The sequence below is a fragment of the Podarcis tiliguerta genome (genome assembly GCF_965153285.1).
Source record: "Podarcis tiliguerta genome assembly, chromosome: 16".
Classification (NCBI taxonomy): Eukaryota; Metazoa; Chordata; class Lepidosauria; order Squamata; family Lacertidae; genus Podarcis; species Podarcis tiliguerta.
Window position 1 is genome coordinate 39,420,928 of NC_139549.1, and position 27,027 is coordinate 39,447,954.

The 27,027-nt window shown below is 42.8% G+C and overlaps 1 protein-coding gene across 3 annotated transcripts in view; it reads left to right on the forward strand.

Moving 5' to 3' along the window:
- VPS37B (VPS37B subunit of ESCRT-I) overlaps nucleotides 1–26,917 on the forward strand; it is a 32,346-nt gene extending 5,429 nt beyond the window's left edge. The window contains exons 2-5 of one of the 3 annotated variants that reach the window (XM_083418379.1): nucleotides 15,856–16,027; nucleotides 17,066–17,148; nucleotides 19,701–22,634; nucleotides 22,670–26,917. In XM_083418379.1, coding sequence (XP_083274505.1) covers nucleotides 15,856–16,027; nucleotides 17,066–17,148; nucleotides 19,701–20,195 — 750 coding nt within the window. In that variant the 3' untranslated portion in view covers nucleotides 20,196–22,634; nucleotides 22,670–26,917. Of the gene's footprint in view, nucleotides 1–15,855; nucleotides 16,028–17,065; nucleotides 17,149–19,700 lie in introns of all 3 variants that reach the window. The other 2 variants (XM_083418380.1, XM_083418378.1) reach the window with 2 other exon arrangements.
- The last annotated feature ends 110 nt before the right edge of the window (nucleotides 26,918–27,027 follow it).

Sequence of the window (27,027 nt, forward strand, 5' to 3'; positions counted from 1 at the left end):
CATGAAAAAGTGATAGTAAATTGTCCTTTCCACCATTGTAATGGGAAATGCCCAGAACTAGTTACCATGGTTATCGTGGAACGTCTTCAGTAATAATTTTGTGTTAAAACAGCTTGTACCTCTTTTGATTTGCTGTTCTAAAGTGTGTGTCCAAAAGGTCTCTTGTGCTATTATGTCTTTTGCATAATAGGGCTGTAATGTGGTTGCATCCTCAGGGAGCGCTGGGAAAGACTCTTGTCTGGAAGGTCATTGCCTGTCTGGGTAGACACTTTGGAGCAAATGGACCAATTATTTGACTCTGTATAAGGCAGGTTCCTAATTCTGTGTGCTGAATAGACTTGATAGGTTTTCTTACTTTGTTGCTTAGCAAGCATCAGAGATGCCTTTTGGAGTGCTTGTGGGGTTGTGTGACTTCTCAGCAAATGAATATGTGCATGTGAAATGAAATCAGTAGGTGTACTTCATGTGCAGTCTCTTTCTCAAGCTATACTAGTGGTTATGGAATTCTGAGTTTTGTGTGGAGGCGTTTGGATGACACGGCTTTTTGTTGTTGAATTTTCCCCTGTTCTCAGCAGCATCCAAGCTTTCCTCCGTTCCTTTGGTACGGTACTTCCACACTGATCTTGAGCTGTCATTCTTATTACTGTCCTAAGATATTTAGACCTATGCTTAGCCCTTGAATCTGGAATGACTAGGTCCCGCCCCCCGTCCCCCACATGAGTACTCTTTGCTTACCAGTAGCTGTATTCTCACTGTATTATTTTAGGTGACTAGTGAAAATATGGAAGCTTAAAAAGGTTTTTACCTGGTGGGTTGTTATTTAGTGGTATATCATTGTCTTAGTTTCATTGGCTGTTTTGGATTTTGTTACGGGAGTTTGACTTTGTGGTCAATATTTGTTCATCATTCTTTCAAGATTTTAATTGTAATTGCTATATATTATTGTATTCTTGACTGAATCCCTGAAAGATTTAGGGATGGTAAATTTGGTAGGGCTTTAATGGACAGTCCCTTGTGTACTTGCAGACGGATGTCAAAAGAAGAAGAAACAAGTTAATAGATGCCTGAAGTCCTTGGCTCCATAGTGCTGTTCCTCATCTCAACTATGAATGTGGTCATGTTCTCTTTTGCCGACATTAAATTAGGTTTTAAGGCTACTAATTAAACATGCCTATAACTACAGGCTTTCTCTTCTCTCTTGTGGTCATCAATTAGGAAAAGCCTATGTCTACAAGATATAAACTTATGTCACCCTGGCATAATAATACAGTCTCATTGCACAGTTCTAGTGAGATTATCCAGAATAAGACATTAGGGGCAGTTTGGGGTGATACTGCAAAGGCTTAGTTTTGCACCAACACAAGGCAGTAATAGGGGGGAAAGCATGAAAGCATGCCCTTTGGCATCTTATTGTGGCACAAGCTTTTGTGGTCTTGAACTAAATAAGATACACAGAATATTTGCCAACTGGTTTTTAAAATGTGTGCAGACAGGGTAATGTTTTGTGTATGTGCGTAATATTTCTTCATGCATCAGAAGGGGTTGGCATTAGTCTATGAAAAATTAGGAAACAATCTGATGATCTTTGAGGGCACCACAAGGGTTATGTGTGTACCTGCAAACTAACGCAATAAACTCTCTGAAATGGGAGAGAATTCAGAGGAGGACCTGGGTAAAATGTTTGCTGGGTGGCCAAAATGGAAGCTGCTGGACCTGTAGTAAGCTTGAGCACTGGGAAAAGGGCAGAAAATTTTGAAACCATATCCTGTTGGGGAGGGCGGGGAAAATGTTAATCTTCTGCATCTGATGTAGCAGACTGTAGTCTGTGAAAGCTTATAACTTTCTAGTCTTAAAGGTACCAGAGGATTCTTTGCTGTATATCTAATATCTGCTGTATTTCTTCCCTTGAAAAATAGCTCAGCAAGATTATTTTAAATCACAAAATGTAACTTTTAAAATTGGTCTCAATGATCAGTTGCATAAGTGTGAAACATTACTGTACCTAGCCTCAGTGAAAAGGCCCAGTTCTCTTCTGTTAGATATACAGTGCAATCTTATGCTTAACCTACTCAGAATGAAGACCCACGTGAGTGTTGGATTGCAGTGATGCAGATATATTTTGCTTCCTTTGTTTCTACTTTATCCTGGATTTTTCCAGCCATGTGTTCTGAATATTGCTTTGAATTTCAGTATTTTTCTGGGTTTGCCACTAATTTGAAGCTGTGTAATACATGTAAAATTGGTTCCACATTCAAGTTTATGATGCATTTTTTATTCCTCAAGGTGAATAGTTGTGTCTCAGAATCCTGCAAATGACTTGGACTTTTGACAAACAATAGTCATGGTATTGATTTGATTCCTGCAGTAACATGAACCTACTCCAAATGATTCAAGTTAGGGGACAGGTGGAATTCCTGTGGAAGAATTCCTGCTCCATATTTCTAGGAAGCTTTTTGGACTCACCGAGTGCTGTTTCAAAGGGGCTTTTAGATAAAAACACACACCACCTTAAAATAACTTGGTACAATAGAATCTGAGCCGCCTGTCTTACGTAATAGGGCTTCTCCCTCTGCGCTTTGTAAACAGAGGTCACTTCCTTGTTATATAGAGAACAAAAAATGTCTGGGTTAGGGAGGGAAGAGGGATATCAGGATGTGCTCTGTTTGCAATCAAGGCAAGGACACTATGGGTCATTAAAGAGCAGCATTGCAGAAAATTGTCCTTTGATTCTTCTGCAGTCCTCTCCAACCTTTACTGAAAACCAGAAAACCTTTCAATGCTTTACCCACTAATTTTTAATTATATTTGTCCCCCTTCCTGCTTTGTCTCTAGGACAGAGGTGAGGACCCCCTTTTCTGTTGAGGGCTGCATTCCCCCTAGGTTGATCAGGATCACATGTAGGCAGCGGGAGGGACCACCCCTTTATCTCTCTAAGTTTGCACTGTGGGGACAGTAGATTCCTTTGCTCAGAGATCTGAAATTATTACTTGCTAGGGGAGTCCCAGTCCCATCCCCCCCAGCTTCTTCTCCCTGCATGAAATTAAGTGAAAGGCTGCAGGTTCCCCACTCCTCTTGCGTGACCAGATGAAAAGGAAATGTACTCATGGTACTTATGCAGAATCAAGAAAAAGTACCTACTGAAATTCCATCTTCTACCCAACTCCTGGACGTACAGAAACAGAACATGAAATGTTATTGACCCACCTTAGGTCAGGCATACCAGCTGAAGGTAAGTGCACATACTGTCTAATAATGAGAAGAAACCCATACTTCCAAAATTCCCACCACAGTCTTTCCTAAAACAGGAAGTATTTCCTACTGTTTCTTTTTGTGAAGTTGGAGAAGGGGAGTTGATGCTGCAATCCATTCTGTTCAGTGATAGAGTGCACAATTAGATGTGCACAGGTCAATACCCTGAGGAGCTTACAATATAAAAAATAACATAACAGAAATGATGAGATGGGAGGCAGGGGTAAACAGGAAGAGTACATTATGCCAACCATCAATTAAATTCCCAGAGTGATTGATAAATAGAACAAAGCAATAAAAACAAATAGTAAATATATGGTATCTGTTAACAGGTACCTGTGCTAAGGTTTGGTTGTAGTAGGGCATGGGAACTGGGGATTGAACCAGAGGGTTGATAGAGAAGCTTGTGGGGAAGGGTCAAAGCAAGTGAGAAGTGTCATCACACAAGTGGAGGCAATTCCAGGCAACCGGGATGGAGAAAAGGTGCAACTCTTTAAGGGAATAGGAGACTTTCAGATGGCTGAAGGTGGTGGTTCTAGAGGAGTAAAGGTCATGGGCGCAGGGAGGTATCCTCACAAAAGAGGAAAGAGAATGTGCCTTGGAGCACATTGAAGGGTAAGACTGTGCCTCTTCTGCTTGATCTAGAAACAGATGTGGCAGCAGAGAAGGAAGTATACCAAAAGGTCCATGTACACAAAAGCCTCTGATTCGGTTGACTAAGAACATATCCATCAGAGTAGTAGTTAATGTTTTCTGGGATTGTATCCAGCTGCGTTTTTTGTTTTTTACTGTTATGTGGAAGTATGTGAACTAAATGTGCAGTTCTAGTATTGGGGCAGGAGAGAAGGATCTCTGAAATTAAAAATCAAGATTAACATTAAGCAGCTGCTATCCTGTTAAAAAGTTGAGAGTAGTTGAAAGACTCCCTTGTTACTATTATTTTTAATTCTTATGGAAATGTTGACAGAATTCCTTTCTGTAGCTTCTCCCAAAGCAAGGTTATGATTATAACTTGGTTTGCCAGATTGTGATGAGCAGTTGGGATTAGTCTCATTCAGATATCACATTTCAGAAGGTATTTCTAGTTGTACCCTTGTGGGCCAGCATTGTTTCCCACAACTCAGCTTGGCAAATCCTGCGTATGAATCACTATTTTGTAGTTATCTGATAATTTTGTGGTAGGAAACTTGTTGTTTTTACATACATCAGTTTTTCCCTTTCTCCATTCCCCCTTCAAAACACAAAATAAAGTATATTATTGCAGGAGAGGGGAAGGTCAGAGCTCCAGATGGCAGCTGCTTGCTAATAGGGTTATTACTTAATCATAACCTACAGCGAAAATACCCAAACTCCTACCCTACTCTAAAATAAGTCTAGGCCTGCTATCTAAGCACTTTTGTTTAAGCCCTCTAAATAACTCAAAGATTTTCTGAGAGGGGAGAAGTGAGCCAGTTTTCCTAATCTGTTTAACAAGAGAATCACACAGTTCTGAAGCAAACTGGAGTGCAAGCCCGTCTGCAGCTATCTACGTACATACACACCCAAATGTGAGAATGGAAATGGGATTAGAGTCAGGGCATGAGCAACCATCGCAAAACCCCGACTGGGGTTTTCATGGCCCACGTGCACCTGCAGTTTGAGTCTCTGTTGTGCCAGTGTTAACCTGTCCTGTCCACTTTAGGCTTACTGGTCCGGTAGTTCGGTTTAAAAATTGAGCTTGTTGGGTTTTGCACACCGCACCTTCCTATCTTTGATCCAAAGTACTGTTTATATAATTAGAATCCAGTCTGTTTTGAAATCTGGTCTTGTTCTTATCTCAGGAGTTTGTTTTGTTTTCCTGCCTTGTTGGCAGATTATAAGGAACTATTATTAGTACAAGGCTAGTTTGTTTCTGTTAGGCTGGCTTGCTTCCTTGACAGAAAGGTGTGCTTTTGAAGAATTTTACCTTTCCACAAAATAACAGTCAAACCTCGGTTCTCGAACGGCGCCGTTTTTGAACATTTTGGCTCCTGAGCGCCAAAAACCCGGAAGTAAATGCTCCGGTTTTTTAACGTTTTTCGGGATCCAAACGTCTGACGCAGCTTCCACTTTTCTTGGCGCATGTGACGTGGCCTGGAGTTAGTTTCCAATTTGGATTGAATCCAGATTGTTGCTTGTGGTGTGCTTAATCTTTCCCTCAGCCATGATGTGGATGTTACCAGAGTTCCAGCATAAAATTAATGGGGCCATAAATGAGGAGAATGTTCCCTCTTCTGTCTGGAAAGGTCCAGAGGGAATTTGCTTATGATACCATTTGGAAGTTTGATTTTGAATCCATTGCATTGCTAATATTCCAAGGAGTCTTATCCATTCCTTTAACTTCCATTTGCAAAGCAGATGGTAAGTATTCTTAGCTAATCAGTGTAAATTGAACGATGTCAGCCTCTTTTTAAAAAACTGAATTTGAAAAAGTTCCATTTCAGTCCTTTTTCTTTTTTTGTCTTCATATTTTTAGTTGAATCTAAAGAAGTCCCCGGCCAACATTTTGTTGTAATTCCTTGAATCTCATTCTTTATAAAAATGGATTTGGCTTCCTTTTATATACCATGTTAGACACTGAAATAGTCAGGTTTCCTTCTGTTACCTCTGAGGATGTGGACAGGCTCCTTGGATGAGTGAAACTGACCACCTGTCTCTTTGATCCTGGCTCATAAAAGTGAGCTGGGAAGGGCTGGGCAATGGGCTCCATGGGGTGGTGAATGCCTCCCTCTGTGAGGGAGTCTTCCCACACCTGCTTAAAGAAGCAGTTATTAAACCGCTTCTTAAAAAACCATCTTTGGACCCAGTCAATATGGCCAACTATCGCCCAGTCTCAAATCTTCCATTCGTGGACAGGGTGATTGAGCAGGTGGTCACTGAACAACTCCAGGCACACCATTCGTGATTCAGGCCTCATCATGGGACTGAAACTGCCTTGGTTGCACTGGTTGATGATTTCTGGCAGGACACACACCTAGGTGAAAGCTGTTTCCTGGTCCTGCTGGATCTCTCAGTGGCCTTTGACACAATTAATCATGACATCCTTATGGACCATCTAGAGGAATTCGGAGCTGGGGGCACTGTTATTTAGTGGTTCTGCTCCTTCCTCCAGGGTCATATCCAGAAAGTGGTGTTGGGGGATGAGTGTTCAGATCCCTGGGCTCTCACTTGTGTGGTGCCTCTGGGCTCCATCCTCTCCCCCATGCTTTTTAACATCTATATGGAGCCACTGGGAGAGATCATCAGGGGGTTTGGACTGGGCATTCACCAGTATGCAGATGATACCCAGCTCTACCTCTCTTTTAAATCAGAATCAGTGAAGGTGGTGAATAAAACTTAGGGAAGTGCTGGGTGAGATCCCATGGACAGTAATACTAAAAGGAAAGGGAGTTCATGATGGCTGGGAGTTTGTTAAGAGGGAGATAGTAAAAGCACAACTTCAGGCAATACCAATGAGACGGAAACATGGAAGGTGCCTAAAGAAGCCAGGGTGGCTATCTAAAGAACTTTTAACTGAGTTAAGATTAAAAAAGGATGTGTACAAAAAATGGAAAAGGGGGGAAACCACCAAAGAGGAATTCAAACAAATAGCCAGCACGTGTAGACACAAAGTCAGAAAAGCTAAAGCACAGAATGAACTCAGGCTTGCTAGAGAGGTTAAAAGCAACAAAAAAGGCTTCTATGGGTATGTTCGTAGCAAAAGGAAGAACAAAGAAACAGTGGGGTCACTCAGAGGAGAAGATGGTGAAATGCAAACAGGGGACACAGAAAGGGCTGAACTCCTCAATGCCTTCTTTGCCTCAGTCTTCTCCGATAAAGAAAACAATGCCCGACCTGAAGAATTTGGAGCAAATGATTCAGCAGAGAAAACACAGCCCAGAATAACTAAGGAGATAGTACAAGAATACTTGGCTAGTTTAGATGTATTCAAGTCTCCAGGGCCAGATGAACTGCATCCAAGAGTATTAAAAGAACTGGCAGATGTGATCTCAGAACCACTGGCAATCATCTTTGAGAATTCCTGGAGAACAGGCGAAGTCCCGGCAGACTGGAGGAGGGCAAATGTTGTCCCTATTTTCAAAAAGGGGAAAAGAGAGGACCCAAATAATTACCGCCCAGTCAGTCTGACATCAATACCAGGGAAGATTCTGGAGCAGATCATTAAGCAAACAATCTGTGAGCACCTAGAAAGGAATGCTGTGATCACCAATAGTCAGCATGGATTTCTGAAAAATAAGTCATGTCAGACTAACCTGATCTCATTTTTTGACAGAATTACAAGCCTGGTAGATGAAGGGAACGCAGTGGATGTAGTCTACCTTGATTTCAGCAAGGCATTTGACAAGGTGCCCCATGATATTCTTGTAAAGAAGCTGGTAAAATGCGGTCTTGACTATGCTACCACTCAGTGGATTTGTAACTGGCTGACTGACTGGACCCAAAGGGTGCTCATCAATGGCTCCTCTTCATCCTGGAGAAGAGTGACTAGTGGGGTGCCACAGGGTTCTGTCTTGGGCCCGGTCTTATTCAACATCTTTATCAACGACTTGGATGATGGACTCAAGGGCATCCTGATTAAATTTGCAGATGACACCAAACTGGGAGGGGTGGCTAACACCCCAGAGGACAGGATCACACTTCAAAACGACCTTGACAGATTAGGGAACTGGGCCAAAACAAACAAGATGAATTTTAACAGGGAGAAATGTAAAGTATTGCACTTGAGCAAAAAAAATGAGAGGCACAAATACAAGATGGGTGACACCTGGCTTGAGAGCAGTACATGTGAAAAGGATCTAGGAGTCTTGGTTGACCACAAACTTGACATGAGCCAACAGTGTGACGCGGCAGCTAAAAAAGCCAATGCAATTCTGGGCTGCATCAATAGGAGTATAGCATCTAGATTCTGCTCTGGTCAGACCTCACCTGGAGTACTGTGTCCAGTTCTGGGCACCACAGTTCAAGAAGGACACTGACAAACTGGAACGTGTCCAGAGGAGGGCAACCAAAATGGTCAAAGGCCTGGAAACGATGCCTTATGAGGAACGGCTAAGGGAGCTGGGCATGTTTAGCCTGGAGAAGAGGAGGTTAAGGGGTGATATGATAGCCATGTTCAAATATATAAAAGGATGTCACATAGAGGAGGGAGAAAGGTTGTTTTCTGCTGCTCCAGAGAAGCGGACACGGAGCAATGGATCCAAACTACAAGAAAGAAGATTCCACCTAAACATTAGGAAGAACTTCCTGACAGTAAGAGCTGTTTGACAGTGGAATTTGCTGCCAAGGAGTGTGGTGGAGTCTCCTTCTTTGGAGGTCTTTAAGCAGAGGCTTGACAGCCATATGTCAGGAGTGCTCTGATGGTGTTTCCTGCTTGGCAGGGGGTTGGACTCGATGACCCTTGTGGTCTCTTCCAACTCTATGATTCTATGATTCTATGATCCTGTGTGAATGTCTGGGGGTGGTAGGAGGATGGATGGCAGCTAACAGATTGAGGTTGAATCCTGATAAGACAGAAGTACTGTATTAGGGGGATGGGGCGGGCAGCTGGGGGGGGGACTCCCTGTTCCTGAATGGGGTAACTGTGCCTCTGAAGGACCAGGTGCACAGCCTGGGAGTCATTTTGACTCACAGCTATCCATGGAGGTGCAGGTCAATTCTGTGTCCTGGGCAGCTGTCTACCAGCTCCGTCTGGTATGCCAGCTGAGACCCTATCTGCTCTGCCCTCAGACTGTCTTGCCAGAGTGGTGCATGCTCTGGTTATCTCCTGCTTGTACTACTGCAATGCGCTCTGCGTGGGACTACCTTTGAAGGTGACTATAACTAATCCAGACTGCGGCAGCTAGACTGATGACTGAAAGTGACCACCAGGACCATATAACACCAGTCCTAAAGGATCTTCATTGGCTCCCAGCGCATTTCTGAGCAGAATTCAAAGTGTTGGTACTGACCTTTAAAGCCCTAAACGGCCTCAGCCCAGTATACCAGTATCCTTCTTCATTGTTCAGCCCAGACACTGAGGTCCTCCAAGGGTCTTCTGCTGGCTCCTTCAATGCGATTAGCAAAGTTACAGGGAAGCAGGCAGAGGGCCTTCTTGGTAGTGGCACCCTCCCTGTGGAACACACTCCCTTCAAATGTCAAGGAAATAAACAACTATCTGACTTTTAGAAAACATCTGAAGACAGTCCTGTACTGGGAAGTTTTTAGTGTTTGATGTTTTAGTATGTTCTAATATATGCTGTGAGCTGCCCAGAGTAGCTGGGGAAACCCAGCCAGATGGGTGGCATATAAATAATAGTTGTTATTATTATTGTATCTCATGTTACTGTTAACTGCAGCTCAGAACAACAATGAATTGCAGCATTAATCCACATCAATCTCTGCTGAATATTGAAAAATGCAAATAACTCTCAAAGTCCACAAAATTAGTCGAGGATGCTAGTCACAGTTGATAATTTTGGGTTTATAGGGACCTGAAAGTATCAAAGCGGCTCTGGTTTGTGGTTTTTACAATACTCGAAAGCAAGATGGGGAAATGAAAGTGGTGAAGTAATTTTCATCAAGCCTTGAAAAATTAAGCATTGCCAAGAGAAATTGTTCAACTGTGGCCATATCACGCTACTATGACTTGACTAAATGTGTATTGGACTCCTTTGCTTTTAAAGGGTTTTTTGTGTGTTTGCCATTGAGAAAGCAAAATCAGCCAGTGCTTTGTGTGTTCTTAAATAGAGCCGTTTCTTATGGTTGTTATGAAATTCTTCAATGCGATGTCACTAAGAGGTGGCTGGGAGGCATGCACATTTCTTGTGTTCTGCTCTGTGTCTGGCAGGGACTGGGGTGAGGTTAGACTCCAGCTCCCATGAGGCTTAGCTATACTATATTGTCTGTACAGTATATATGTGGGTTTTAAAAAAAGTTTCTTTGATTTTCCTGAAGAAATATGGACATTAAACATATTTGTTGCTGTAAACATTACTGAGGCAGTGTGGTTTATTTCTGAGCATTTAGTAATAGCGCTACGTAAATAGAACATGAATTGCTGTGACAGAGGGCGCAATTGGGTGTTGTAATGCTGTAAGTGGGCTCACAGCTTATTCTCCACTGGTTTTTGAGTTGCTTATATAAATGCCCCTGCACATTATCTTGGAAGCTTTGCTTTCTGTGATTTTACCTTGCAAAAGAGCTTTATAACAAATGGATATATAAGCTAAACTTAATATGGGTAGAACATTGAAGCTTCAGGCCTCGGTGAGTTAGCCAACAAGTGATTCTTATTAGCAGAAGTGGTTGGGTTTGGGGGAAGTGAGAAAGCACTTCAAGTCTGAAAAGCTCTGTAAGTGGTAGAAAGGTGTTTTAACATGCAGTGCTTGACAAAAAGTTCATAGGTGGTAAATAGTTATTAGGTCTAGGAGTAAGAAAAGGGAATTTGTAGGAGCAGAAATAGACAGCAGTTGCCATTCTGCGCCTAGTGACATTGAGGCCTTCCATCTGTCCATGGAAAGCTCTTCAATCTGAGCAGGCAAAGAGTAAGGTTACCGTCATAAAGCTTCGGTATGCTGATGACAATGTAGTGTGCTCATGCTCAGAGGATGACCCCAAACCATCCTAAATATCTTTGCAGAAGCTTATGAAAAGCTTGGCCTATCACTTAACATCCAAAAAAACCAAAGTGCTGCACCAACAAGTACAAAATAACCCCTCTGCAGCGCCACAAATCCAACTCAATGGTGTAGCGTTGGAAAATGTCAATCACTTCTCCTACCTAGCCAGTTATCTTTCCACAAGAGCCCACATTGATGCCGAAATCCAGCATCGCCTGAGCTCTGCGAGTGCGGCTTTTTCCTGATTGAAATGCAGCATGTTTGAGGACCAGGACATTCACAGGGAAACCAAAATGCTTGTTTACAAAGCTATTGTACTACCAACGTTACTATATGCTTGTGAAACATGGAACACTTATAAATGCCATCTCCAACTCCTCCTACTTGGGAAGACAGGCAAACTAATATCAATGTACTGGAAGAAGCAAAGATCACTAGTGTCAAAGCAATGATTCTTCAACATCAACTTTGTTGGACTGGTCATGTTGTGCGGATGCCAGATGATCGTCTTCCAAAGAAACTATTCTATTCCAAACTTAAAAATGGAAAACGTAATGCTGGTGGTCAACAAAAGAGGTTTAAAGACTGTCTCAAGGCAAATCTAAAAAAATGTAGTATAAACACTGACAACTGGGAAACACTGACCTGCCAGCGCTCCAGTTGGAGAACAGCCTTTACTAAAGGTGTCATGGGCTTTGAAGACACTCGAACTCAGGACGCAAGGGAGAAACGTGCTAAGAGGAAGGCAAGCTTGGCAAATCCACACTGTGATCAACTCCCAGAAACCAATGTCCCCACTGGGGTTGTGTGGATCCAGAATTGGTCTCCACAGTCACTTACGGACTCATTGTTAAAATTGTGTTTATGGAAGACAATCTTACTCGGCTACGAGTGATCGCCAAAGAGAAAGAAGAGTGACATTGAGGCCATGCCAAGACATCAGCTTTGAGAGAACTAACATAAGCATGTTAAAGCTAAAAAATCCAGTTTTAGTTTGTCTAGATTTTCTGGATGTGTATAACTAAAAATAATAAAGTTTTGCTACTGGTATCCTCCAAAGGGATGTTCGGACAAAGATTGCCTTCTCTTGGCCGCAGAATTCCATGGTCATGGCATGGGTTTCTTGAGGATAACGCAACCTGAGATCATTCTCATGTATATTACTGAAAGTATATTTTACATCTTTTATAGCCATGCTTGTCCTTGTTCACATGGTCAAGAGTTTCCCCAGACATTAAACTGGAATCATTCTGAGCAAGAGTAGGGTGCTTGCTAACACAATAATTTGTGGCTTAGAAGTTAGGTGCCATAACTGAATTCCCAAAGTATGTATGTGATGAAGATAGGAATAGAATTTGACAACTCCTCCTGTCCCAGTAATATATGGGCCAACATACAGTCTTGAGTTTTCCAGACCCTTAATGTGTGGTACAACTTAAGAGAAACACTTTGTACTTACAGGTTGTTTAAAATAAAATAAGACACAGGCATATTCTGCTAAAACTGGCTACTTGCTAGCTAGCTGCCTCCTAAAATGGAGCTGAGGCACCGTAAAATGGCAGGTAATCACATGAAGTTGTCTCATTAATCAGATTCATCACATAACTTACTTTGTGTCCTTAAGTTGTTAAGCTGAGCATTTTTTCCTGCAAGCAGCAGCTAGTGATGTTGACAGGAGCTGGAAACTGCATAACTATAATGAGATTGGGTGGGACATGCAGGGATTGGGGCTATAAATTGCTGGGTTGGAGAGGAACAGAGCTGGCATGGGGCAGATCTGCTTTATTGCATCCCTGCTTTTTTTTTGACATGCTGTTCTACCACACTGTGTCTGAACTTGTAAGACGTGCTTGAGGATACAAAAAATATTTAACTAGTATGAGTTGCTTCCTCTGTTGTAGGTAGGAAAAGCTCATGAACTAAGCAACCCAACTGCTGTTTCATAATTGACTCTTATTTAGAATCTAGTAATAAAAAGGACAATTACATAATTCCCCTCTCCTTGCCTAACATCAGTCATTAGCTTGGTGGAGTTTATCGTAGTCATTAATGCATCACCTCTTTTATGGGAGTGTATTCCTTGCTCGTCAGTTTGAGGTCCCATCTGCAGCATACATTTAAAGCAATATTTCACCACTTTCAAACAGTCATGGCATCCCTTAAAGAATCCTGGGAACTGTAGTTTGTTAAGGGTGCTGAGAGTTACTAGGAGACCCCTGCCCCCCCACAATACTACAGTTTACTGAGTTCCCTGGAAAGAGGGATGGATTGCTAAACCACTCTGGGAACTAACTATGACGGGAACGGAGAATCACCTTGCAACTCTTCATGGCAGGAAGCCAGGAACTGCCCTGAGGGTGGTATATAAACCCAGTGCTTTTTTTCCCTTTAAAAATGTTTAGGGGTATTCTTATTTTGACTCAAGAAAATCACTATTTTATAGTTCAAATCGGAAGAAATAAATACAGTAAATGGACAAAAGTACAAAGATTCACAAAATGTTTAGGGGTATGCATCCCCCTGTGTCCCCCCCCAGAAAAAAGCACTGTATAAATCTAACAAATAAAATAATGATAATAAATAAACAAAAGTAGTATATAGTACTACTTTAAACATCTAGTTCAGATGGGACCTTAATCCTAATTTCAAGTGTGACTGCCTCTCTCTCATGTGAGGCCCTCTGGTGTCCTTGATCATTTTTTTACTTTGGCTGTGTCCCACTGTTGGTGTATTTGATGGTGTATTTGACACTTAGTGCACAATCATTTTAAAATAATGATTTTATATTTAATTTAATCTAAAAAAATAATTTTGGGGAATGTAACGTTGCTTTTCAATGTCTTGGGAAGCATCTTTTACCCTTCTTGATGTAACTGTGCTGGAGAAACCTGGTAAGCTTTAGTTATTGCTCCCATGTGAGAAGGAAGCTGCTGGCAGGAACACTCAGCTTTGTTAATTTATGGGGTGGAAAAGTAGTCCTATATTTGCTACATTTGCAAACCCATGTGTGCTACCAGTTGGGAGCACAGAGATATTTATTGCTTCTAACAGAAATGTTTAAGGTGATAATGCTAAGTTATACACTGGCTTCTGAAAGCTAAATGGCCAGAGTCAGCAGACATTAGCTTGGGGTTTTTGCATAATATAAAAGATTTAGTTGGGAGTGAGTGAGTTAGTGTGTATAATGTCCTCTAGATATAAAAATAGATGGGAGAGATAGCAGGCAGATGAGTTGGAAATAATTATTAAGAGCAAGTCACATAAGAAGACTTAGTGAAGGGAATTGTGCAGTGAGCCATATATAAACAATTTATATAAAGAAGAAATCCACTCTCCAAATCATACACTTTCCATTTTTTCCGTGGCTTAAGTAGATCCTAAACTTCGCGTTTAAGGAATGTTGGTGGACTAGGCATAATTAAACTTGGAATATCCCCCCCAAAAAAACCCATTCAGGAGTGCCATCAAAAGAGTCTGGCTTGATGAGATCAGTAGCCCACCTGACTAAGCATCTGTTTCCCACAGTGCCCAAATAGCTGCTGTTCAGTTCCCAATTCAGCACCATGGGTCTTTCAGCAGCTATTAGCCCTTTTTCTCCAGGAGGCCAATAGCAGGATAGGATTAGATGGGAGTTTGGTGTGATTCATTATGTGATTTAACATCTTGGATGGTGTTTCAGTTTGGTGTGTGATTAAACGAGGCGTGATTCAGCAGAGCACTGAGTGTACGCACACCCCAGTCCTTTTCATGTCAGTGACACAGTTTTTAAACATGCCTCATTTTGTGACACAGTAATTCCATTTTACTAGCAAACCAGAGGTTAAACTAACCCCTTTCCAGCCCAGGGAGGAACGTGGGGAGCTTGTGCGAGACACACCTATACACTGCAGGTGACACGCTAACATGTTGCGACACCGTTTGAAAAGTTCTGAGGTAGATCACAAGGACAAGAAAGTAAAATCTGTGTAACACTGGGTTGTATCCAATGCTGGTGATTGGAATTGATGGATGTGACTAGCAGGCCCCATTAATTCCAGTGAGTTCACTATGAGTAAATTTAATTGGATACAGTCCATTTTGTGTAAGGCTTGGCGGTACCTGACTTCCTTAATGTTCTCCTTCCCGTATTTGTGTTACCTATCAGATTGTAATACAGTTTTTTAAATTTTATGCTGCCTTGAATGACTGACAGAAATTGTGTGGGTGTGAGTGTACATTAAAATGCAGGAAGCATATATAGGCAACAAATGAAGATATCCAGTCTTTTTTGAGCGCAGCTTATGTGCCTGCTAACTCCTGAATGCAATAAAGAGCTCTTTATCAGATTTGTATAATCAAGGAAAGAGGGCCTTGTCCTCCCGGTCCCATTAGAGGAAACAGCATCCTGCTGTTCACTTCTGCTGAATGACTGAGTTCAGATCTTACAATTTCCCCTTTGATCTCCAAATCTTATTAGAGATCTCGTGCGAGATTCTGCCAAGCCAACTTTCTGCGTAGTGTTTGGTTTTTCAAGCCCCTCTCTTGCAAACCTGTCTTCTCTCTCTGCCCTCCCTCGTCCACTAGATTAAAATGGCAGGTTTATTTTTAGAGAGTTAGCATTTCTGGCTAGTCTGATTTGAGGCTGCACATATAGGCTTTTTCATGTGAGGCAGAAAATCCGATAGCAGCACATCCTTTCCTCCTGCTAATTAACACCACTTCTGTGTGTTTTCACTGGGGCCCTTCATTTTAATACCTAATGCTGCCTCTAGGTCACAACTGTCTGTGTTGTTCTGCAGTCTTTTGTTGCATCCAAATCCTGCCATCTCGTCTCCTTCCTTGCCTCACCAGAAGGGGAGGAGCCAATGTTAGCGGGTCCCATATTTTCCTTTGCTGCAACTAGGTAGTATACCTGCTAGTAGACATCTAGCATGTGGTGTTGACTACTATGTTTAGTCAGTAATAGAATCCTTAGAAATGTTGCCCATTTAACACTTTCTCTCTTTTGCAGGCTCAAAACGTTCAGCTTAGCAAGGACATGACTCTTGCCAGCAACCGCAGTCTGGCAGAAGGCAACCTCTTATATCAGCCAAAGCTGGATGCCCTGAAGGCTGCATTGACGCAAAAATATCAAGAACTGCAGGTTATCTTTGAAGCATATCAAATAAAGAAAACGAAGTTAGGTAATGAACCCTTCTTTCTGCATCTTCCTGTTTGAAGTGTCTGGCAGAATGGGCATGCAGTAGAACTCTGTGGCAAACCATACTTATCATTCCTAAGTTGGTTGGTGTAAAGGCATACAGGGTGTTGCTGTCTAAGGGTCAGTAGAAATGTAAGGAGCTGAGGCTGCCACATTTATTCAGTTAGATCAGGGATGGCTGACTGGTGACTTCCCAGGTGTTTTTGAACTGCAAATCCCATTAGGCTCAGCCAGCATGGCCAACATCTGGAGAACCGCAGGTTAGCCACCCATGAGTTACCGTATTTTTCGCCCTATAGGACGCACTTTTTCCCTTCCAAAAATGAAGGGGAAATGTGTGTGCATCCTATGGGGTGAATGCAGGCTTTCGCTGAAGCCTGGAGAGCGAGAGGGGTCGATGCGCACCGACCCCTCTCGCTCTCCAGGCTTCAGGAAGCTATCCCCCCAGCCCGGCAAGCTCCGGGAGCGATGGCGAGGTTGTGCGCAACCTCGCCATCACTCTCGGACCCATTCTGGGGCTGGGGTCGGGGAAAGCTCGGGCTTCCCCCGCCCCCATCCCTGCAAGCTCCAGGAGTGATGGCGAAGCTGCGCGCAACTTCGCCATCACTCTCGGACTCTCCAGGCTTCGCGCAGCTCTCCGCGCGCCCAGCTCTCTCAGCGCACCCAGGCTTCAAGCTTCGCGCAACTCTCCGCAAGCGGTGGGAGCCCGGCGCTGGAATCCCACGGCTTGTGGAGAGCTGCCTGTTTTGGGGGCTGGGGTCCGGGGAAGCTCGGGCTTCCCCAGCCCCAGCCCCATGCCTGGGGGGGGGGGGGAAATAATCCCCCCCTTTATTTCCCCCCCAAAAAACTAGGTGCGCCTTATGGGCCGGTGCGTCCTATGGGGCGAAAAATACGGTAGATCAACCATTATTGGGGATATTTTTTAATTTTTGGATTATTTTCCTAAAATGTCTGGAGTTTAGTATTTCATTTAGCAATTTTGCTTTGATTAATATCTCTTACTGGTTTTTGTTCCATTTAGACCGACAATCCAGCAATGCTTCCTTGGAGACCCTTCTAGCACTGCTTCAAACAGAAGGGGCTAAAATTGAAGAAGATACTGAGGTCAGTGAAAAGAGCCTAGGAGATCAAGTTGCCAACATGCCTCTGACATTGGAAGACCTCTCATCCCCTCTGGGTTCTCAGTGCAATCTTGCAAGCTTATCGCTTCACCTAAAAGAGCTTGCAGAAAAATACAGATTACTTTAACAGCCCACCGACTTAAATATTTCCCTGAGTTTGACTGTTTTCACAGGACCACTTGAGCAGTGGCTCAACTGGGAAGTAGGGAAGGGTGTCTCATGATAAGGAGTTTTGCTGGAGCCCTTCTGAACCCAGGATTCTGTGCTGCAGCTTGACCTTGTAGAAGTGGGCATGTGACATTATTCCTTCTCAGATTTAGCCAGGGAAATGGGCATGGAAATCTAGCTGGGAGGACAGAGCAGCTTGTCGGAGCACTTGCAGAAATTGTGCTCCTGGCTCTGTTGGTGAGTTGAATTTTGGGCACTGCTGGACAGTTCCTTCCACCTTGCTTGGTCCACCACCAGCCTGTGATCTTAATGTAGTTCAGGAGGCCACAAGCACTGCAGATCAGTGGTGTGGGGCACAACATTTTCCCCAAAATATTTCCACAGAAGATTTTCTGTTCCATAAATTCATTACTGTGAGTGGGTACTAACTGCAAATCCAACATTAAGTGAGCTTGGTAGTTTCAAAGTTTTGTTTTATTAAATGATAGTTAAATCATTCTGTAGGGTTGCAAATTTTTACTGGAAAAAAATGAATTGGAAAAATTGTCCAGAGCCTGCATAACTGACCACAGATGGCAGCCTCCTTACTTTAAACTCTATCCTTGCTTTAAGCTGCTTAGGGTTGAAAACAAGCAAATTCCTTTGTCACTGCACTACAGAGTTAGTGCAGAGAACCTGGCTGTATCAGTCACATTGTGCAAAGAAATAGCTGCATGTTTTCAAGGCTCTGTGTGCGCTGCATGTAACACAATTATGTAAGTTGGCTTAAATGCCAGGTTCTTGGCAGAAAAACAGTGCGAAATTTCTTAAGCAAATCATCTTGAGAATCTTAGATTAAAAACAAAAAAGTACTCTGGTGGTCATGGTTGCAAACATATGGACAGTGTCTAAAGGTTCAGATCAGAGAGGGAATGGAGGAGGTGAGGGGAAGAAGTTAATTTCCTTGTTCTCTTCGATCCCAGGCTGTTTCCAATGCCTCCAAGTGCCTCAGAAGCCTTAAGAAAAGCTGGTAGTAACTTCTGCAGGAAAGAAAATCCCCTGAAGATGAGAGAGGAGAGGGAGGAAAATAGTCAGCTTCAGACTATGCACTGATAGTCCACTGTCCCTCATGGCTGTTCTCCCTTCTTCTAGCTCTTTGCTGGGAAAAACATTCTCCTTTATTACCTTTATCATTATTTATTAAATTTATATAATAAATTTCCATCTGAGAATCACAGGGAGATTTGCAGTATAAACAGTAAGCATATGCTCTCACAATATTCATGCCATCCGTGTAACTAGTTACATGTGTCCAGTTTGGAGTAGGGAAGAGTCACACAGAGTATTCTCTGGCATAGTTCAGAGGGAGAGCCCTTGCCTTGCATGAAGAAGGCCCTAGGTTTAATCACCCTGGTATCTCCAGGTGAGGCTGGGAGTCAATGTAGGCAGTATTGAGCTAGGTGGGCTACTTGGCCTGGCTCTGTATAAAGCAGCTTCATATGTGCCTGTATACTTAAAATATCCATATTCCTATTAATATGTTCCCAGTTAGCTTACCCTGTGGCCTTTGCACAACTTGGCTGGCCATTTGGAAAATTATGTCACGGTACATTCCTGTCTCTAACAGACAGGGAAACACCAACTTAACCCTCCTAGCAAAGCCACAGGGAGGTGTTTATTGGATTTATAATGCTGCTTGGATGCAGATCTGTACTTGAAAAGAGCTGATGACACACTGCCTCTTAGCCTAACCTACCTCACAGGGTTGTTGTGGAGATTAAATGAGGAAGAGGAGAACCGTGTACACCACCTTAAGCTCCTTGGAGAAAAAATGCTGGGATATAAGTGCAGTAAATGTTTTAAAAAGAGCAGCTCAATGTTTCAGAGGTCTCAGTGATCTGTGGCAGAGCATCATGTTTTGCATGTAATTGGTAGCAGGTTCAGTCCTGGTATCTGCAGTTAAGAATCTTGTATAGTGGGGCTGAGAGCAATTTCTGTCTTGAGACCGCGGGAAGTTCCTGCCAGTTACAGTAGGCCCTCTTGAGCCACTGTCTGGCTTCCCAGGTAAAGGATCGAGCCTTGGCAGCGCAGCTCATTGGTTGTGCTGCTGCAAGCTGAGACAGTTATATTCTTTCATTTTGCATAGGGATGGGTCACCTGTGGACCTCCAGATGACTATGGACTACAATTTCCATCATCCTTGACATTGGCCATACTAGCTGCAGCTGATAGCAGCTGGAGTCCAACCACATCTGGAGGCCCACAGGTTCTCCTTCCCTCTTTAGCAGAAAGAGATGCAGTGATGGATGGAGCCTGATGTTTTTTGATTAGGGAATGTCTTTCTGCAGTGTGTCCCTCCCCTAATGGTTTGTTTGTTGTTTGCAACAGAACATGGCTGAGAAATTTCTGGATGGTGAAGTTCCATTGGACACCTTCATTGATGAATATCAGAGCCAAAGGAAACTGGCTCATTTGCGACGCGTAAAGATAGAAAAACTCCAAGAGATGGTGCTGAAGGGACCGAGACTTCCCCTGGTGCCACCTCAGCCGAGAGCCACTGAGACACCACCAGCAATTCAGACTTCAGAGGCAAATGCTGCTCCTTCTGTTGTGCCTCGCCGCAATCCTCCACCGCCACCCCTGGCGCCAGGGGTCCCGGCAGGACGCTTCCCGACTCCCTTTACAGCAGCAATGAATGCAGGACCAGCCATCCCCTATTCAGGTGTCCCATACCCTCCGCTCCCCCCTCGAACAGGAATCCCATCTACCACTCAAATGCTCCCTCCAGGATATTCAGCTCCGTTCACCCCACAGTACCCACCAGCGTTGCCCCAAAGACCGCCGCCTCGCCTCCCACCAAACCCAGGCTTTATCCTACAGTGAAGATGCCATCATGCCCTGACTTGCGTTTTGGTGCTGAACTTTTTACTCTTTATCTCCCACAAACTAAACCTAAGTAGTGGCAAATCTCCAGACTTTGCACACAAGAAATCATAGCTGACAACTTGTGCATCCTGCAAAACATTGCCATGTTTTGTTTTGTTTTAAATCAACAACTGCATACAACACTTGCTTAGAAGGGTGGTGGGGCATCCGAACTGTAAATTTGATTGTTTCCATATTAAGTGGGAACTTGCATAGCTCTTAAGAGATTTCAAGTCAGTGTGGAATGACTGTGACTTCCCAAGGGATCGTGTCTCTTTCTCTACTTGATTTGCGCATGAAGAACTTCAATCTATTTCTGCAAAAAAAAAAAAAAAAAAATTCTCTGTTCTGATCTTTTAAATGGTAGCTGTTGCATATACATTCTGACTATGAAAACACAGTAAAGTGGACCAGCCAGCAACCCTGGTGACTCGGTGCTTGTGCTCGGTGTTTGCTAACTGAGGCTTTAGCACCTAATGTGGGACAAGGTGCTTCCCATGCTGAAGTAATCCCATTCATTTCAGTGAGATGATGCCAGTGTAAGTAGGTCCCTAAATTGCCTTTTTTAAATGTGTGGTAGGGATCGATCAACTTTTTTTAAACGTGATGACCTCCAGAAAGTCTCAGGATTTAAAAAAATAAGTAGTGAATGGACACCCGTTTTTCCTCCTCTTGTTGGATCTTTGGACCAGATCCAAAATTTTGTATTTTGTTCCATTGGATACCTTCTGCAACCTCCCCATTCTGCTTGCTGTCACCCTTCTCTCCTCATCAGTCTGTCTCCCAAATTCCTTCATTGTGGCATGTAGGGTAGAGGGTCGTCTTAAAAAGGCTTTTGACCTGTATTGTCTTCTTGCATTGTGGAGAGCAAATTCTGTCAAACACACTTTTGTGTGTCATGACTTCTAACTAATCTGATGGGCAATTAGTTCTATCAGTTTATATTTTCATCACGTCTTTGTCTTAAGCTAAAACTCCCACCCCAGTGGAGAACCTCGAATCTGTTTCGTATTGAGCTGGGAGAGAGCTTTCTCTTCCCTCCATGCCCCTCTAGTCTTCCAAACCTTTTGTTTCTTAAAATTGAAGACCTGCTTCCATTTACAAACTTTTCTAGACTGACTGCTCTTGAATGAATTTTGGCTGTTAGTTTTTTGTATTTAATTAACTTTTGCAGTCATGTGACAACTTCAGAGTCTTGAAATTTCGTTGTTGCTTTAGTCCTTCTGGGGGCTCACTCTTGCTATCAGATGGGTCTGTGACAGAGCCCTGAATAACAGCTAAATATGCTAAATGCAATTTTTCATTGCATTGGATTTTCTTCCAAGAGTCTAGCAGGGGGTAAAAGATCGTAGAGGGATTAGCACACCAATTTCACATTGCTCATTGGTGTGTTTGATTGATCTCTCATTTTAATAAGCGTGGATAGCTGTAAAATGAATAATGTTTCAAGAGTGTTTGGAGAGGGACAGTTGTTGCTGAATTCAGTAGGAAATGGTTCTGAGCCTTAAATTTTTCAGGGGACTCATCCACATTCCAGGTCAAGATAACCTTGCTGATTACTGTCTTTGTATTCTCTTGCATTCTTCAGCATAAAACTAGCAGAAGCTTACTAAGAAGCCGATGGAGAGAAAAAAGAAAAATCTTTTGAGGTGTGATAGAGGTATAGGGTTGAATACAGAGACAGTAGTAGTTAACACACAATGTAGTTAGAGCAGAGTAGCTACTTCCGCTCTCAAATGCTTCTGTTACCAGTTTTCCCTTAAGCCTTTCAGCACAGCATCTTGCAGGAGTAGTTTGTTCTATACGGGGCTATGAAATTAGTTGAAGCGAAATGCAGATTAAATTGCTGCTGCTCTTTCTTTGTAGTCAGCAGGATTGCCTTGTATCCTATTGAATGGTGTATCTCAAGGTAGTTGGCATGAGTGTGATTTTCAAACTGGCCACCATTAAAGAAGCGCCTCCTCTAGTCTTGCTGCTGGTGTCCTGCCATAAGCTTGAGCCATGGTTGAGTTTGGGTTGCATTCAGACTTGGCCTTATGGCTTGCCAGGAACAAGATTTGTAGCCAAGGCTTGTTCTCTGGTTTGCTGCTTGTGGTTTGTCTGGGGGAAATAAACCATGGGCCCAGATTCAGATGCAGTGCAAAGTCATGGGTTAGTTCATAGCATTATGCCATCTTCCTCAATTTCCTCCCTCTTAACCGAGCTAGGAAAATAGACCGTGGGAATTCTAGCTATGAACGCTGTTGAAGTGGATGAGCAAGACCCCCAAACTTGTGTCTATGCACTAAAAAAATTATATAGGCTGTAGAAGTAAGAAGAAACTGATGTTTACAGCTACAGCTACTTTAATTCCAAATTAAGTAAAGTACGTGCATGTGTGTGTGTGTGTGTGTGTGTGTGTGTGTGAGAGAGAGAGAGAGAGAGAGAGAGAGAGAGAGAGAGAGAGAGAGAATCTGCATTGGACTTCAATAATTTGTGGCAGGAAAACATGCTTCAAACTAATTTGCGGCTTTGTGCATCTTGACTGTGAAGAACATGGAAGTAAAACAGTTGCCATCCCTAGGCAGCTTCCTTAAAGCTGCTGTAGCGACACTCTTCATTTCTATCAGCTTTTCACAAAGCATGCATTTCTCACAGCTCAAGAGTGCAAGGAGGAAAGTGTGAAGCTGTGGCAGCAGCACATCCATTAGCAACCTGCCTTAACTGTTTTGCTGTGGAAGTCTCAAGAAGGCCTGCTGTTAATGCATAATGCCCTTTAACACTTACTTAAAAACTAACCAACCAAGCTGCAGTTGCCAATCTAGACCTCCTTATGAACCTTCCAACTTTCTTTCTGCCACTGCCATCCTAGACTGTAACTGGTGCCCTTTTTGTTACGACAGGAGCTAATTTTTTGTCAGCTTTGCAAAACAAAATGGCCATAAGAAACTTTGTATTGTATCATATTTACATTGTTCTGATCACTGCCCCTTTTGGGTAAGCTGGCTAAAAGAGCAAAATGCAAAAAACTTTCAGCCTGGAAGCCTCTTTCTTCAAGCCATAATCTTCTGTTGGAAGATAAAAGATGAAACATGGGAAATCTGTGTGCATTTGTGCCCGTCCTTGAGCTGCCGTTTTTCTGTTAGAGGCCATTCACACTTGCCTTGGAACAGGATATCCTCTTCCCATCTGGCTGTGGGACTCTGAGGCTAATTCTGCCAGGACCAAGATTTTGATCTTGGTGTATAAGTCCTACTGTGCAAATCTTGGGGAATTGTGAAATTCTAGCTTGATGTAGGAAAAATGGTTTCTAGGGTCTGATCAGGTATGAGCTTTTAGTATTCCATGGATGACACAAGATCTCTTTTTTTTAAAAAATGGTGACAAAAGTATACCTGTATTTGCTGAATTCTGTATCTATTATAATCTTATTTGGGCATGGTAACTTGAGTTTTGTCCTTTTTTCATTTTCTGTGCTGCTTATTGTGTGTGGAATATGAACCTTTGGAGGTTGGTGAATTTGAAAAGTTGGTTCCTTTAATCATCTGTTCATAATTTTTCTTGTAAAGGATGCTTCTTGTGTACTCGGAGGCGCATGGAGGACTCCTATGAGTCACTTCTGTGTCCTAAAAGATTAAGGGGGCTGAATGAGTAAGACGCCTGACTTAATCCTAGACAGAGCCATAAACTGGAGCTTCTGAAACAGCCTTTGAATAATTGGTTTATGTTTCAAATAAGTTGTCTGTTACTTGTTCAGATGAGTCATTTGAATGCATTTTGGGGTGCCAGAGTGGCTTGTGAAGGCCATTCCGTTGTTGTAACACTACTTAATTTTGAAGATCAGATAAAAAATCCTCCCAGAAGTTCAGTCTTGGGTGAGTCTTTCAGCCAGTCGTGTTACTCATTCAGCATGAAGATAAGTCATCCTTTTTCCAGCAACCAGAATACAAACACTGGAGCTAATGTAGCCATCTTTTTCCTGCTCACATTTGAGTGCCTAAGTGAAAGGCAGACCTCTGTTTGGTGCTATAGCTCTGTCAGTTGCCCCTCAAATTAGACACAATGCAGGTACCAATTATGTCTGCCCACCCCTTCAAAAATAGGTTTTGTTTAACAATAGAAATTGGTTGTTCGTATACTGTTGGCTATCTTTATTCCACCACCACCCTCAGCATTACACACTCAAAAGAAAAAAACTTGAAGCAAATGTCTAAATTGAGGTAGAAATGTTGACCAATTGAGGCAGAGGCATCTTAAGTTTAGATAGCATGTGCTGGGCTGGTGGTAGAATTACTAGCATTCTCACAGATTCTCCAGGGCTAAACGGGTTAAATATTTCTCTAGTTTGTAATGGTGGTATAACCTTAATTGATAGCTTCTCATGTGAGCATCCTTTGTGTGCAACAGAGGCGGCCACAAGCCCACTTACAAATTTCACAAAACATATTTATATTCTTTCTAAAGTGTTTTTAGACAGTGATTGTTCCTATCAAGAAAGAACCCCAAAGCCCATTACTAGTTTTTAAAGAAATTTTGCCTTTTAAAGCAGCAACAATGTATTTTGCAATTGCTGGACTGTTCAGGGTTTCCTCATGGAGAAGACAACCACACTACCAGCAACAAAAGTGGGCTCTCTTTGTATCCAGCAGCAGTGCACCATGGCTGATGTGTGCCTTAGGATCACTGTTTGTGACTTGCTGATAAAAGATACCTGCATCTCTTTCAATTCAGTGGCCATTCAATTGTCTCTTTCTAAGGGCTCCTTTCTGAGGGTTTCTTTTTATGATGCAGGATTTTGAAAGTAAACACAAGGCAGTATCTGCAATTTGCTTGTGGTGAGAAGTGTAAATATGTGGTTGGTAGCCGTTGTTACTAAACTGCTGTAATCAAGGAAAAGGTGGGGAGGGCTGATCCAGTAGGCCTTCCGGTGAGCAGGCTGGTAAACCAAGCCTGCCAGAAGAACTTCTGTTTGTCTCAGATGTGGCAGTTAAAGGAGGATGCAGGCAGCAGCCACCTGGGGCTCTGCAGGGGGAGGAAGGTGTTGCAGTTGTGGCTTAGGGGTTATGGCTTGGCTGGTGCTACAGTGGAGCCCTTGTTAGATGTCATTGTGTTCAAAATGGTGGTAGCAGGAAATGCAGTTGTTAATTGTGCAAGACATACTTTCAAATGTTTGTAACTGCATGAAGGAGGGCAAGATCTTTTGTTCCCTCTTGCATGGTGGAAGTTCAACAAAATGTTGGGGGGCGAGCACAGAAAGCAAGCTGCCCTGTGAGGTCCTATGAATGCAACGCTTCTTACGAGAGAACACTGTTGGACATTTCTTCTGATTAAGTGGGACCTGGGTGGAGATTAAACCAAAGGAGTCAGATGCAAATGGATGAATGATTTCTTCCCCACCAATACCTGCTGCTTGCACCCTGATCCTGCACCCCACTTCCTTCTATTCTGCATTCATACAGAAGGAAGTATTACATGTGGGGTTGGGCCACCAGCAACCAGTTGTGGGGTAACAAAGGTGAGAATGGCATTTGAATGGGAGGCACTCCACCGTGGGTGGAGCTTCTTGATCTGCAGGCCACCTTGTGAACAAGTGTTGAGCAAGCATTCCCCCTTTATGGAGTAGACTTGGTTCCAGTAGTGGCAAAAGATTTAGGAGCCATCAGGTCACAACCTTCTTCAAAACACTTCAACATATGACTTCAGATGCCTGCAAGTGGCAAATGTTACCTGAAAACTTTACTAGTTTTTTTTATAAACAAAAGCAGTTGAAGCTCAGAAGTTTAAATAGTGTTAGAATATAAACTGTTTTAGTGTTCCATTTCAGATATTACTCTTTTGCTGACCTTTATATAAAAAATTGCAAATGTGTTTTTGTTCATTATACCTGTATTGTGCAGCTAGTGATGTTTTTTTTTAAAAAAACACCCATTGAACATACACTATTGTGAGATGAAGAAAGCCATACTCCCTTGGCAGGGTTGTGTGTGTGTGTTTTGGAGAGGGGAGAGCCACTTTTTTTATACACAACTGTCTTAATTGCCCTTTTTATAAGAGTATACACATGGAGGGATGTCTGCTGTGAAAGGGAATTTCACAGTGTACTTGCTTGACATTAGACCATGCCTATTTCGTAATTGTATATATTGTGGGGAAAGTATAAGTGGATTTTGCTGGATTAGCTTCATACATCCAGTGGTAGCAGCAGAATGCAGAAGGGGTGGGGTGGGGTTAGTACGTAAGAAGAGTCAAACTTAGGATAGGTAACTAGTTTTACTAAGGGAGGCTGGCAGTGTATTTAAGTCCAATAAAGAAGCAGGTGTGTCAGATGCTGGCAATTTGGTAATCCCCTGTAGTAGGCTGTATTCTGAGGCATTATCCTGTCGCCTCAGGGGCAGGCTGCTTGACACTTCATCCCAGGGTAAACTAGTCTTAGGAAGACATGCAGCGTGTTGCCTCTAACCCCCAGAGAAGCTACGGGATACTTTTAACTAAGCCTCTAGCAGAATCTCACTTCTGGAAGTAGGACTGTTCCTAATGTAACAAGTCTGTAAAAGTTTCCTTTGTGCTATACAACTGATGAGGATGTGGTTTCAAAACGAGCTTCAGTGTTGAAAGCCGTTTGTTTTTCTTGTAGAATTGGCTGTTAACAATTTCAAGATTGCAGTGATTACCGAATAAAAAAATGCTAGATTTTGTACAAATGTGTGTCACTGGCTTATGGGTGTGTGTCTTCTCAAAATTAACTTTTTCAACTCTTACAGTCGCGGGGGGCGGGGGGGAGAGTACACCCTTTTTGAATTCTGTGGGTTTA